This window comes from Embiotoca jacksoni, unplaced genomic scaffold, assembly GCF_022577435.1.
Source record: "Embiotoca jacksoni isolate LCO1_2020_lvr unplaced genomic scaffold, fEmbJac1.0.p SCAF_56, whole genome shotgun sequence".
NCBI lineage: Eukaryota > Metazoa > Chordata > Actinopteri > Embiotocidae > Embiotoca > Embiotoca jacksoni.
Genome location: NW_027185410.1, coordinates 750,094 through 765,317, shown reverse-complemented (window position 1 = coordinate 765,317; position 15,224 = coordinate 750,094). Strand labels below are relative to the sequence as shown.

Sequence of the window (15,224 nt, the reverse complement as noted above, 5' to 3'; positions counted from 1 at the left end):
GTAGAAGAAGCTGACACAGAGTTGTTTGATGATGTTATACACAAAGAAAGTGATTTGATTCACATTTAAAGGGATCATTTATGGGGAGAAAGTTTTTTCACTGCATTGAGCACCACAAATGACAGTTAATTGCCCTCCATGCATCAGAGTGGAAGAGACAGTCTGAACCTCTGCAAATAAAAGTTAATATAATACAGCATCTGTGTGAATACATATTCAGTAAGAAGTGGTAAACGTGTTCCAGCAGCTCTTTCACCCTGTGCAGCACCTCAAAGCCTCCTGTTCATGTTAAATCTAATGTGTTCACGCCACCAACACAAATTCACCATTTGTGACTGACGTGTTGGACTATTTCTTGGCCACAAACCTGCTGCAATGTTTTGCTGGTTGCAGCAGAGGTCAGTTCACCAGTTTTAAAAGACGAAACTTGAGAACAACTCACAAACTTGCTCTCCAGATCCCAACAGCAGCAGTCGCTGAGGTAGCGAACCACCAGACCTCTGATGAAGTCAATGAGCAGGATGCTGGCCACCGTGAAGATCATGTCGATGATGGACAGCTTTAGCATCTCCTGGACACACACACACACACACACACACACACACACACACACACACACACACACACACACACACACACACACACACAGATTGTGTCTGATTAAGATGAGCTCGTCAGAAATGTCTTTAGCAGTGATCTCTGCAAAACAACAACATAGTACAGAGTAATAACGCTTTATGACAGCGGTCCCGAACCGGCGGCTCACCAACTATACGTTGGTGTTTCGTATTAATTTGTTACTGATCGCATAAAATACATTTATTCTGCTGGTTTGGTGGAGCTCAGTCATGTGAATAAATGTTACAGCGTTTCATTTTGTCGGTGACAGATCGACAGAAAGAGACACTTTGGTCCAGAAAGATTCTTTTCTGGCAACTATCAGATACATGTTCATTAAATGTAATGGCAATGATGTAAAGACATTCATGTTTACGTCAAGATGAATTATAATAACTTCGGCGGTTCCCAGAAGTCATTCAGGTTGAAAAGATCAGTTTGATATTTTCCAGATACCGGCTAAAGGAAGAACATCCTCGTCTGCAGTTTGCTTCTACTGCTGATCAGCAAATATCTGTAATTTGCATTATGATTTAGGACAACTAATGTAATTAAATATCTCTAATAATGACCAATTTATGGCCCTTCATTTTATATATCAATCTCTTCAAAGCCACCAAAAAAGTAGGTGCAGTCCTGAATCATAAATGCATCCTCAGTCTGAACTTGTTTGTCTTTTCTAACAGTTTTGGATGTCTTCCTACTAAAGGAGAAGCAGAAAGATGAAATACGCCCCCTGGAAGTGAAGTTTGAACCAATCAGAGTTGAGAACCTGTCCGACGTATGTCTCCCAGCAGGGGTCCTGCTGAGAGCGCGTGTTCTTCTCAAACAGAGCCGTCCGGTTGAAGACGGCCGCCACCGAGCTGCTCCGACTGCTGTTGGTAACCTCCAGCACCGTGGCGATGGTTGCTATGGTAGTGTTGTGATGCTCAGAGACGGAGATGTCCGACACCAGGGTGGAGGGACTGTCCGCCTCCGGCTGAGAGATGGTGGCCAGGAAGGAGCTGGAATCGGTCCAGTTACTGGGACTCACTGGGATCTGGGAGACGAATACAACACGGCCAGTTCAACATATTTCACGGTTATCCGAACTTTATGATCCACATTCCTCTCATTAGTTGACTTTCTTCAAACATAGTTCCAGTTTGTCACTTATTTGCATATCAATTTAAGTAAATAATTCTTCTTTCCTCGGCTACTTTTATGCTGAGCTAGCAATGCCTGACTCCAACGGCCTGTTTCACAAAAGCAGAATGCAGATATCCAGATAACAGAGTAAAGCCAGGCTGGACCGAGCCGTCACTGCACCCTGGCTTCAGCTGCTTCACAGCTACCAAGCCTGGCTGATCAGCTGCGGCTGCTTCAAGCCAGGTGTAATTCATCCGGATAAATGCGCATTCACGGCCGTCTTCAAAAGACCACGAGGTCGATCACAGATTCACAGATAAAGCAACAGCTTTAATTCAGGAGCTCAACAGGTGTCAGACAGAAGTGGACCGACTGAATGCGTAGTTTCTTAAAAATAAACATTTAGCGACCACAGATCTTAAAACTGTCATAACTCTATAATTCAAGGAGTTAATGGCTCTAATTATCAGTTGGACACATTAATGCCTTAAAAGTGAGCAGAGGAAGTAAATGTTACTCATTATTCACCATGAAAATGACAAACATCACTTTCTCTGTGTGTGTGTGTGTGTGTGTGTGTGTGTGTGTGTGTGTGTAAATGTGTGCACACAAATGCACACACACATGATCTGTAATTAATTTACCTGCGATTTGAAAATAATGAAGACGTGAGAATATTGTTTCAATGCCAAATGCACCTTTGAATGCTCAGATTTTCATGCAATTAGGAGAAACATGTCACTTGAAAAAGTTTTGTATCCCTTATCTTAGTTTTGTAAAACAAGCCTGAGCTTTAATAATATGCATCAAAACATCATAATATGAGTGAAATGGCTTCAGTGATTTGTAGTTTTATGTACTATTATGTATTTACTGTCCAATTCTATAAAACAAACTGAGGACACTTCATGTTCTGACGTATCAGTGTCAGTGTTAGCAACAACAGCCCTTCTTCATCACCATCTGATCTGAATTAACAGGTCAAAGGTCACATAAAGGTCATTTTCTGACTTGCAAATGCTCATATTGTGCCGTGCAGAAAGTCTGTACACTTTCTCCAAGAAACAGCTCCTCTAAAAACTCTTTCCAGTCAGGTGTGATGATGAAGCAATATGACACTGGAGAGTGATGTTTTAACGTCATTATTGGCGAGCGCCTCGGTCCTGAATGCATCACTGTCGCACCAATTATGATGTTAAAACACCCTCCAGTGTAACATTGTGATTGTACAAGTTACCAACTAAGGAGAATATGTAATGTAAATGTTTTCATATTGTGGAGCAATTCACTCAAAATATAAAACTTTTATGTGTGATCTGTTTCCATGGCAACACATGGGGTATGTCTAACAACTGGAAAACAATCAACTTTCCAACTCCAACTGAATAAATACAGAACAGAAACACTAAACTGCTCAGCCAGCTCAGTCTGGTTGGAACAAAGATATCTGATGAACAAAGATATGTGATGAACAAAGATATGTGATGAACAAAGATATCTGATGAACAAAGATATCTGATGAACAAAGATATGTGATGAACAAAGATATCTGATGAACAAAGATATCTGATGAACTAAGATATCTGATGAACAAAGATATGTGATGAACAAAGATATCTGATGAACAAAGATATCTGATGAACAAAGATATGTGATGAACAAAGATATGCGATGAACAAAGATATCTGATGAACTAAGATATCAGATGAACAAAGATATCTGATGAACAAAGATATCCATGGACTCCTGTGTTTTTAACATTTTAGCTCCGTGTCATGTGTTCAAACCAAACCGGTCCAGCTAGCCTCCTCTAGGATTGTAAGTGCGTGACTATCTGTGGTGTTACGGTACGGGTGCTCAGAGCGACCAAAAAGGACCAAAAGAGACCCGACTTCACCAAATGGGTCATTTAATAGAACTAGAACAAGTAGAAACTACATTATATTACATAGTATATGAAACTCTATTCTAATTCTATTTTCCCACTGAGGAGGTGGAGTGATATTTCTAGTGATGAGCACGGTGTGATGTCATGATGATTTGTTCCAATCAGACCTCTGGGGCAGAGCTACTTGTTGTACAATGAAACAGAATAACTGGGATATTATTTCTTAACACACGTGTTATATTTTTCACGTTCTAATGTTTTTATTTTTTGACGAGCAGAAAGAAAATCATACTCACAACAAATCAAAGTCAGAAAGTTAACTAAAACTCTGTGAGGTGAACCAGCAGTTTGTAATTCGAATGATGTGAATGATGTTATTTATGACACAGAGAAGTTAACTCCAATACTCACAGCAGAGCTCATACTGTTGACTTTATCCAGCAGGGCGATGATGAGGCTGTAGAGATTCCCCAGGTACAAAACAAGCACTCTGTGAACACACAATAACATGAAAACGTCAGCGTGCGGTCCGACCCGGGACGTGTGACGGTGCTGAGGCAGCGACGGAGTACCGGGCCAGCTGGAACCGCAGCGAGGTCCTCGGGTGGTACATCTCCAGCTGAGACACCAGCTCGAAGGCCGACGGGGCGATCATGGTGATGAGGGAAACCACCACGCTCACCTGGAGGGAGGACGGACACGGACGGACACACGTCACGGACTGGGAAGACTAATATTCTACTGAACATCATTATAAAACACAACAAACATTTCCTTCTGTCTCTCTTTGGTCAATAAATATGTGGAAGTCTTTATGTGGATGATCAGATGAAGTGAAATATGTTCCTCACTCTGTCTGACAAGAATATAAACAGCAGAACGTAAACAGTATCATCAACTTGATACTCTATATATATATATACATATATATATGTGTGTGTATATATTTATATGTATATATATATATATATATATATATATATATATATGTGATACTGTCATTAATTGTAAATTGTTCTATTCTAAATTTAACAGAATTTAAAGGAGAATTTAAGACTAAAACTGTGTTTAGTCAGTCAGATTTATTTCAGATCTTTAGGACAGACCTATCTGCATGGGTTACTATAGTAACGACGTACGCACGGCTACGCTGGAAGTGGCAGCAGACAGTTTCCGTGCGTTCCAGTTTCCAAACTACCAACCATATTATTAAGTACGCCAGAAACAGATCTAGTACGTCCCAGTACACAGCATGTTAGACGTAACATGTTAGACGTAGTATGTTAAACGTAGTATGTTATACGTAGTATGTTAGAGGTAGCATGTTAGAGGCAGTATGTTAGAGGCAGTATGTTAGAGGCAGTATGTTAGACGTAGTATGTTAGACATAGTCTGTTAGACGTAGTACTTTAGATGTAGTATGTTAGACGTAGTATGTTAGAGGTAGTATGTTAGAGGTAGCATGTTAGAGGCAGTATGTTAGAGGCACTATGTTAGACGTAGTATGTTAGACGTAGTATGTTAGAGGCAGCATGTTAGACGTAGTCTGTTAGACGTAGTACGTTAGATATAGTATGTTAGACGTAGCATGTTAGACATAGTATGTTAGACGTAGTATGTTAGACATAGTATGTTAGACGTAGCATGTTAGACATAGTATGTTAGACGTAGCATGTTAGAGGTAGTATGTTAGACATAGTATGTTAGACGTAGCATGTTAGACATAGTATGTTAGACGTAGTATGTTAGACATAGTATGTTAGACGTAGCATGTTAGATGTAGTATGTTAGACATAGTATGTTAGACGTAGCATGTTAGACATAGTATGTTAGACGTAGCATGTTAGAGGTAGTATGTTAGACGTAGTATGTTAGTGGTAGTATGTTAGGTGTAGTGTGTTTGATGTAGCATGTTAGACGTAGTATGTTAGACGTAGTATGTTAGAGGCAGCATGTTAGACATGGTATGTTAGAGGCAGCATGTTAGAGGTAGTATGTTAGAGGCAGCATGTTAGAGGTAGTATGTTAGAGGTAGTATGTTAGAGGTAGCATGTTAGACATAGTATGTTTGAGGTAGCATGTTAGACATAGTATGTTAGACGTAGTATGTTAGAGGTAGTATGTTAGAGGTAGTATGTTAGGCATAGTATGTTTGACGTAGCATGTTAGACGTAGTATGTTAGAGGTAGTATGTTAGAGGTAGTATGTTAGACGTAGTATGTTTGACGTAGTATGTTCGACGTAGTATGTTAGAAGTAGTATGTTAGAGGTAGTATGTTAGAGGTAGCATGTTAGACATAGTATGTTTGAGGTAGCATGTTAGACATAGTATGTTAGACGTAGTATGTTAGAGGTAGTATGTTAGAGGTAGTATGTTAGACGTAGTATGTTTGACGTAGTATGTTCGACGTAGTATGTTAGAAGTAGTATGTTAGAGGTAGTATGTTAGAGGTAGCATGTTAGACATAGTATGTTTGAGGTAGCATGTTAGACATAGTATGTTAGACGTAGTATGTTAGAGGTAGTATGTTAGAGGTAGTATGTTAGGCGTAGTATGTTTGACGTAGCATGTTAGACGTAGTATGTTAGAGGTAGTATGTTAGAGGTAGTATGTTAGACGTAGTATGTTTGACGTAGTATGTTCGACGTAGTATGTTAGAAGTAGTATGTTAGAGGTAGTATGTTAGAGGTAGCATGTTAGACATAGTATGTTTGAGGTAGCATGTTAGACATAGTATGTTAGACGTAGTATGTTAGAGGTAGTATGTTAGAGGTAGTATGTTAGGCGTAGTATGTTTGACGTAGCATGTTAGACGTAGTATGTTAGAGGTAGTATGTTAGAGGTAGTATGTTAGGCGTAGTATGTTTGACGTAGCATGTTCGACGTAGTATGTTAGAAGTAGTATGTTAGACGTAGCATGTTAAATGTAGGATACCAAAGTACCAGGATGTTCTACTACATCTGCAGTCTGCAGGTCAGCATGATACTCTGGCTGTTCTGACCCATAATCCTTTGCAGCGGAAGATACGTCACATTGACTGAGCCGCCGAGACAGTTGGTGGCGCTGATGCTCCGCCCACAACAGGAAGAAGAAGAAGAGGTATTAAAAGGAAGTCGTTCCAAATTGCATCCTTTTTCTTTTTATATTAAACGTCGCGCTATGGATCGCTGCGGGTACGACTGTGGGTCAAAGTCGTACGTTACAGTTGTACACATACTACATGCAACAGTAGAAACTGTACGCTGCAGTTCGTACTGAAAGTTAAAGGAAATAGTATGCGGTTCAGAGCACAGGGTTTATTTCGGCCTCTGCCCGTTGACCGTTGTTATCGTTGAGCTCCACAGCACCAAAATCTGTCTCTGAGAATGAGGTTGTCCTGGATTGATGGATCTGGTGGGTCAGCAGAGGATTCAGGGCGACTACGTCTCTCTGAAGCGATGAGCTGTCACTGACTGACTCAGTGCTCGTCCTCCACCGTATCTGTTTCAAGCCTCCACCTCCATCGGTGCTTTGGAGCTGTATTGTATGACGGGTAATCTAATCCGACTAATGATGCTGCTTATGATGATGATGATGATGATGTCTGCTCAGCTCCTCTACCTCATTCTTCTCCCACAGCGTCAGCTCCGGCTTCTCCTGCTCCAGTTTCTGAGAGCGGTCCACCACGAAGTAGATGATGTAGATGCTGCCGGCGAGCGACAGCAGCACCAGGATGTTGGCCAGGATACGCAGACTGATCAGAACCGCCCTGAACAGAAAGACACGGCGGCGGTGAGCAGCAGGAGACGGTTCAGAGTGTCTCAGAGCATCAACATACAGTCCATCCAACACACGCTTTCCATCCGCGCTCAGCCCGCCTCACTCTTTTGTTGCTGCCACTACGACTTAGTCCCTCCAGGATTTCTTTTGTGATTGCTGTGATCCAAAATGTTTGATTTTGCGGTGAATTTTCCCAAAAAAATTTCAATGTAATTTGTCGAGTTTTAATTTAGTTTTTTTGCGTAAAATTTGAAATTAGAAAAAATTGCAGGTCGAGAAAGAAAAAAATATTTTTTAAAAACACTACCTGATAAAAGAATAAAGGTGTAATCACTTCCTGTGATACTAATCATGCTGCACATCAGAGATATTTTAGTTCTGATATAATTTATGTATTTATTGAACTTAGTGAACCGTGGAGATAAAAGTTCCTAAAAGCTCCTAAAAGGTCCTAAAAGGTCCTAAAAGCTGCGTATGTTTCCAGAACAGACCGTCTGTGACTGGAATATAGAAACAAGGACTACATCAGCCTTTCAAAATAAGAGCTTTAGATGCTGTTTAATTCATGTTCATTCAACACATAGACCTGCTGGATGAAACAAACAAAGAGACGTCTCTGACAACTGGACGTGTGGAGAAAACTCATTTAACATCCAGTAATATGGAATCACTTCCTTTGATCACAAACATTTAATCACATCATTTTAATGTGAAGAACACATTTCCCACAAACCCCGTCACTTCCTGTTTTTTCTCCGATGAACAGAGTTTTATTTGGTGAAGAAAACAGGAGCAGAAACTTTCTGGTTGGAAATGAGGAATTACTTTTGTTAATAAAGTCAGTTTTGTTAAAAAATATTTACTTTATGTTTTATTACTTTCAGCTCAGATTCTGTTGATGACGTTTTTTGCGGAAAAATCATGTGAATTAAAAAAAAAGAATTTGCTTGAATTCACATTCATTATTGCGATCACGATTTCTTATTTGTGGAGCGGCTGCGTATTGTTGAAATGAACTTTTAAAAACCCCGCCTCCACCCTCACATCCACCTGTATATTCTGAGATGTCCTTTACTAAAATCACTCATTGTGATATAGAAACTCAGCTTCTATATCACAATGAGTTCACATCAGTGTATAGAAACTGTTGAATATTTCCATGCTGGCTGCTGTAAATCAGCTGGTTTGAGCATCATTAAAAGGGAAAACATAGAAGAACAAGACGCATGGATGACTGACACCTACAGGCTGGTATCCTTCTTCTTTTCCTGCTCCTCAACAATGGCTTCCTGTGCAGAAAAACATTCAGCATGATTGAAGTGTTGGGGATATATAATTCCAGACTAGCTCTGTCTCTGGTGTGTGTGTCCTTGTGTGTCTCTGACCCTGATGTTGTTGACGATGGCGGCTCCTTTGCTCTCGGCGGCCTCCAGGTTTCCGATCAGGTAATCCCACGCGCAGAAAACTCTCCAGCAGAAGGTAAAGTTCTCATCGGAGGCGCTGGCCAGGCTCAGACGGGAGTTCTTGGCCATCCTGCAGGAGCATTACGTTTCAGCCAAACTTTACACAGGAGGAATCTGACGTACTCGTCCAGGAACGAAATGTCTCAAAATGGCAAAAACATCACTGATGTTGTCGTGTTAATAAATAAACTGCATCAGGAACTGTCGGTGTGAATTGTTTACTTTTCAATCATTATTTAAATAACCGAAGCTTCCGAGCGTTAATTACCCGAATCCTTCGTCTGTAAATGACACAGCGTCAATCAGCTGGTAGATTATTAAACCAGATCAGCAGGTGAAAATAACTCAATTGTTAACCCTTAATATGTAATTTAAATTGCAATTCATTTGTAGTTAACCGAAGTGGTTTTGCCATTTTATGGTCGAGATTGGCTGCTGCGTGATGACAACCGTCTGATTCACACTGAATTCAACAGACAAGAGTCATCTTACCTTATTATATGATTAGCTGAATCAAAAAGTTGCATTCAAAAAAATCGTGTTTGAATTATTTTTGTAAGTATGATAAAATACGTACATCACCTCAAAATTTACCCCGAAATTCCACTGAATGAGCGCATCTCTAGCGACACGAAAACTGCAACGTGGCTTAGCACAGAAAAAAAGCCCCTTGTGCTGCACCAACAGGAAAAGGTGCCTGGATCTGTAATAACACCAGATTTGTGCCGGTACGAAAGTGAGACCCAGAACCTCTTTGGCTCATTTGGTGACTGCTTCAAATGCACTATTTCTGAATCCCAATAAATTCCCATCATTCTTAGCTATGTTGTGGCATGTAATGAACATCATTGCCTCTAGGTGACACTAGAGTGGATCTAGACTGTTTACGCGTGGTCAGACGGTGCTGCATACACACATGCTAGCTGTGAACACGCTACCGGTACATATGACTCCTGTCTTGTAACTATGGATACCCCACTGAATGGCTTTTTTGTGGAGTCCATAAAATATCAGAGCAGCATTGAATGAAAGCTATCCCAGCTTACCCTCGACAGGCCACCAGTCACAGGACTGCTTTCAGTCAACGATTCAAACGCATATGTAAAAGTTACCTAAAACTGAATTCATCAAATCATATCAGAATAAGTAGTAAAGAGCATAAAGATTTACTTTCGTAACAGAATGATGAAACTGTAGGCAAAGACAGCCATCCCAACCAGGAAGTAGGCAAGAGGCAGTCGGTAGCCTGCACTGCCAATTTTCCTCACCCTGCCATAGTACCCGTAGAATAACACAGAGTACTGCAGGTAGCCCTGTGGAGAGTTAAACACAACACATGTTCACAATAAATACAAAGAGACACAAGATGAGGATGTCATGATAAAGAAAATCAACTTCGCCTAGAATATAGTTCATTATTGCCTCTGAAATATAGAGACGTAAGAACGTCTTTACAACAGTCTAAACTTATGTAACTTGTGTAAGTGATGTTTAAACTGCAGTAGAGGTCAGGGAGGCAGTAAAGTAATGTTTCAATAATGGTCCATTGTGTCTGTAAGTAATGTGCTGTTGACAGAGCAGTAAAAGGAAAGAAAGGCTTGCCCCAAGAGACCAGATGGTGTCCAGGTCCTGGGCGGAGGCCAGATGCTCCTTTGGGATAGTTTTACTCCTCGTTGTTCCAAACGGAGCTCCAGCCAGCAGCTAGTTCACACAAACGCATCAGAGAAGTGTCAATATTACAATAAATACATTTTCTGTCCATGCGTCATGGTTAGTGTTGCTAGATTTAGGCACAATAAAACTCAGTACATATTCTGTAAATGTTTTTTTTTTTTGCCATCATGGTTATAATAACAATAATCACTTGGTTACTGTTGGGAAACAACAGCTGTCACTCCTTCACAACATGAATTCATGGTCAACCCATGATGGTTTGCTGATGGTCGATGGTTTGTCTTCAGGGGATCAATTGATGATAATTGACCTTAAAACCCTGTTTCCAAAACAGTTGGGACGTTGTGTAAAATATAAATAAAAACAGAATGTGATGATTCATAAATCACATAAACCCATATTTAATTGCAATTCTATCAAAGACACCATGTCAAATATTGAAACTGAGAAATGTTGTTGTTTTATGAGAAATATCTGCTCATTTTGAATTTGATGGCAGCGACACATCTCTATAAAGTTGTTCCAGGATCATGTTCACCACTGAGCTGCATCACCTCTTATTTTAACAACACTCTGGAAATGTTGGGGAACTGAGGAGACCAGCAGCTGGAGTTTTTAAAGTCAAATGTGGTCCCACTCTCGCTTGGTAGAGGATTTCAGCTCCTCAACAGTTCAGAGTCTCCTTTGCTGTATTTTTCATATCAATAATGCCATCACAGATGCTGGCTTTAGAACTGAGTGCTGATAACAAGCTGGATGGTCCCTCTCCTCTTTAACCTGGAGGATGCAGCGTCCATGATTTCCAAACAGAATCTCAGATTGTGATCCATCAGACCTCAGGACAGTTGTCCACTTCACCTCAGTCCATCTTCAATGATCTCGGTCCAGAGAAGGCGGCGGTGTTTCTGGATCATGTTTCTATCTGGTTTCTTCTTTGGAGAGTTTTAACCTGCATTTGTGGACGCAGCGATGAACTGTGTTCACAGACGATGGTTTTCACAAGTGTTCCTGAGCCCATGCAGTGATTTCCACTCCAGAATAGTGTGTTTTTAATGCAGTGCTGCCTGAGGGCCCGAAGATCACCACCATCCAATATTGGTTTCCAGCCTTGTCCCTTGTGTTCAGAGATTTCTCCAGATTCTCTGAATTTTTTAATGACATTATGAACCGTAGACGATGAAATCCACTAATTCTTTGTAGTTTTACATTGAGGAACATTATTCTTAGATTGTTGAACTATTTTCCCAAACAGTCTTTCAGAGTGGTGAACCTCTCCCCATCTTCACTACTGAGAGACTCTGCCTCTCTGGGATGATCTTTTTGTACTCAATCATGTTACTGATCCAAGGGCGAGGGGTCGAATAAAAAGGCTAATTGTTTCGATAATAATTAAAACGGGGATCAGAAGCGTAGGGGTTCCTTCGGGGAGAAGGTGTCCTCGGGCAGGTGTTGGTTGGTTTCGTATTCCAATAATAACGGTAGCGAGTCATAAGGTTACAGCAAAGGCTATATTAAGGGAAAGTTGCGTGGTAGGTGTGAAGGTATAGGGGAGGAGGCCAAGCATATTAAGGGTAATTAGGAAAAGTATAAGGGAAGTTAAGAGGGTGGCTCATTTGTGCCCCCCTAAATTAATAGGTAGGAATATTTGTTGAGTGAAGCGATTAATAAATCAGCCTTGAAGGGTTAATAAACGATTGTTAAGTCACCAAGGGGTGGGTTTGGGGTAAAGAATTCATGGGAGGCTTAGGGCGAGAGCCATTAAGGGGATCCCAAGGTATGTGGGGCTCATAAATTGATCAAAAAAAGCTTAGTGTCATGGTCAGTTTCAGGGCTCTGTTTTTTTTTTTTTTTTTGCACTTTGGGTAGAAGGTTCGTCAGGAAAAATATGTGCTAAGATCTTTGGAGGAATAATGGCAGTAAAAATTAATCAGGAAATTAATCTAATTAGTTGTGAGATGGTCCACCAGGTGTTTCTTTTAGCATTACACAACCTTACTAGTCTTTTTTTGCCCCTGTCCCAACTTTAGCTGGCATCAAATATTTTTCATAAAACAATACAATATCTTAGTTTCAACATTTGATATGTTATCTTTGTCCTATGTTCAATTAAATGTGGGTTTACATGATTTGCAAATTCTCAAATTCTGTTTTTATTTACATTTCACAAAACGTCCCACATGTTTTAGAAGTCGAAAGAATCACAGTGATTGCAGGCACATGAACTGCATGTCATGCAAATATTATAGAAGCTGGTGTGACCAGGCCTGAAACCTATTTTGCAACGTGTCCAACATAATGAACAGATTAAATCATGGAGGATAATGTATCTATAGAGTTTCCCTGCACAATATTTTTTTTTTAAGTGAGTAATAACTGAGGTGGACTGACCCTACGTTCCATCTTTGGTCATATAATTCACCGAGTAAAAACAAAGACATAAAATGTGACAGAACATCCATGATGTTTGATGGTGGATGATATTACTGACTAAGCAGAGGTGCGATAAAGATAGGACGTCTGAGAGGAGGCAGCGGAAGGTCAGTCCCAACAAACCGTGGAGGGGAGGAGAGATATGTGGAAGAAATGAGATCCGGCCGTGGGAATGACTGGATAAGTCATGTCGAGGGAAATTGCTTGTGTCTGCATGTGAGAGACGAACATAAATCCTGCAGGATATCTGTCTGCAGGTTGTGCTTGTTTGTAATGGATCCTCTTAAGTGTTCTGATCATTTGAACAAAAACATTTATGAGGGCCGGGTATTGTTGAAATATCAGTACCAGTCCCTGAGCGATACTTTTTTAAAACCAAGTTTAAAAATTCAATTTTAACAGAAAGAAATTACATTACACAATTTTCATGCAGTTTTAAAGGAGTAGAATGCAACCCAGGTTATTTTCTGTAGCTGCAATTTACAGATGTCCCCTAATCCAATTGACCAATGTTCCCTGAACACATCACACGTTGTGCAGTTACTGCAGCTCAGAGAGGCATGTGGGCAAAAATTAGTCTGAAGGTACGGTTTGCTCGTCAAAGTTCAAACTGAGTGATTTTATGAAACAGAGCCTACGTGTGACACACGCTGTGGCTCACTGACACTGACTCCTATATTTATGCTTTTAAAATGAGCCTCGGTATCAAAATTTAGTTGCCAATGATGAGGCATCTTTGACAGTTAATAGCAGCAAAGCAATCGTGTCAGTGCAGAGTCAGAAAATAATACATTAATTGGATATATAATACAACCCTAAGTGGTTTTAGTATCACCCTGGAAGAAATTCACCAGAAAATTAATCCTAAAAGCTAATCCAAGTGTGACCTGAAGGAAACTGGCCTTGCTCGACGTTGTAAATCTCATCCAAAAGGCTTCTTCAGTTATAATTGACATGTTAAAGCCTCGAACTCCTCCTTCAGTCAGTGGCTATAGTAGGATTTATTTTATATATGAATATGTACTATCTTCAATTCTTTACGATTTAATCTACTAGTTATTAATTGTGAACAAAACTGTCGTAGAGATCCAAAGAAACATTAACGAGTCGGAGAACGGTGTGCTTTTTCACAAAGTTAAATGTTCACACGAGTAGAATCTGAATCAATTTAAAAAGAAAAAAAAAAAAATCTGATTTGTCTTGCAGGATATCACAAACCACCAAATCGTGAGCCATAATTTATTAATCAGTCCCTCCGGTTTAACGCAAATTCAAGCAAACACCGCAATATCCAACAAGCAGAAAAATCAGAAGTGTTGAGGTTTGTGGAAATTGTGTTCTTCACATTAAAATGATGATTAAATGTTTGTGATAAAAGGAAGTGATTCCATATTACTGGATGTTAAATGAGTTTTCTCCACACGTCCAGTTGTCAGAGACGTCTCTTTGTTTGTTTCATCCAGCAGGTCTATGTGTTGAATGAACATGAATTAAACAGCGTCTAAAGCTCTTATTTTGAAAGGCTGATGTAGTCCTTGTTTCTATATTCCAGTCACAGACGCTCTGTTCTGGAGACATATGCAGCTTTTAGGACCTTTCAGGAGCTTTTAGGAGCTTTTGTCTCCACGGTTCTCTAAGTTCATAAAAAAAAAAAAATCAGAACTAAAATATTTCTGTGATGTGCAGCATGATTATTATCCCAGGAAGTGATTACAGATTTATTTATCAGGTATTGCTTAAAATAAATCAAATTTTTCTTTCTCAACCTACAATCTTTTTGAATTCCCAAAATTTTCTGCAAAAATCAAGTAAAACCTTGCAAATTACATCACAACTGTTCAGAAAATCCACTGCAAAATCAAACATTGTTGATCGCAACAATGCAAAGAAACTGGAGGACTAACTTATTATTTACATATAAAGTGCAGTATCATATATACTATTATTATACATGAGCATTGGTATTAATAGGATACAGTATCATAGACTTGCTGACCTCCGGCAGGACGATGAAGGCTCCAGTCATGATGGTGAGGACGATGTTGATCCCAAACAACCAGCGCAGGAAGATAAAGTAGGAGGCCACACCCGACCCGAAGTGACCTGACGGAGCAGAGAACCTCTGGCTGAGACCGACCGACACACACTGATGTAGCGGGAGTAATTCTAGTTTTTAAAACAGTATTTGACATTACTTTACAGGCATTAAAATAAATAAAACAAATAAATAATATCACTGTGGGCCATGTTAATAGTAGCATG

At 40.0% G+C, this 15,224-nt stretch overlaps 1 protein-coding gene across 1 annotated transcript in view; it reads right to left on the bottom strand.

The window, feature by feature from the left end:
• LOC138212509 (transmembrane channel-like protein 3) overlaps window positions 1-15,224 on the bottom strand; it is a 36,147-nt gene that overhangs the window by 12,304 nt on the left and 8,619 nt on the right. Inside the window, exons 5-14 of the mRNA XM_069172916.1 lie at window positions 14,959-15,065; window positions 10,461-10,559; window positions 10,029-10,171; window positions 8,781-8,928; window positions 8,641-8,684; window positions 7,237-7,384; window positions 4,207-4,316; window positions 4,046-4,124; window positions 1,391-1,657; window positions 443-571 (exon numbers count right to left, since the gene is read on the bottom strand). Of these exons, the coding sequence (XP_069029017.1) occupies window positions 443-571; window positions 1,391-1,657; window positions 4,046-4,124; window positions 4,207-4,316; window positions 7,237-7,384; window positions 8,641-8,684; window positions 8,781-8,928; window positions 10,029-10,171; window positions 10,461-10,559; window positions 14,959-15,065 (1,274 nt within the window). The remainder of the gene's footprint in view (window positions 1-442; window positions 572-1,390; window positions 1,658-4,045; window positions 4,125-4,206; window positions 4,317-7,236; window positions 7,385-8,640; window positions 8,685-8,780; window positions 8,929-10,028; window positions 10,172-10,460; window positions 10,560-14,958; window positions 15,066-15,224) is intronic.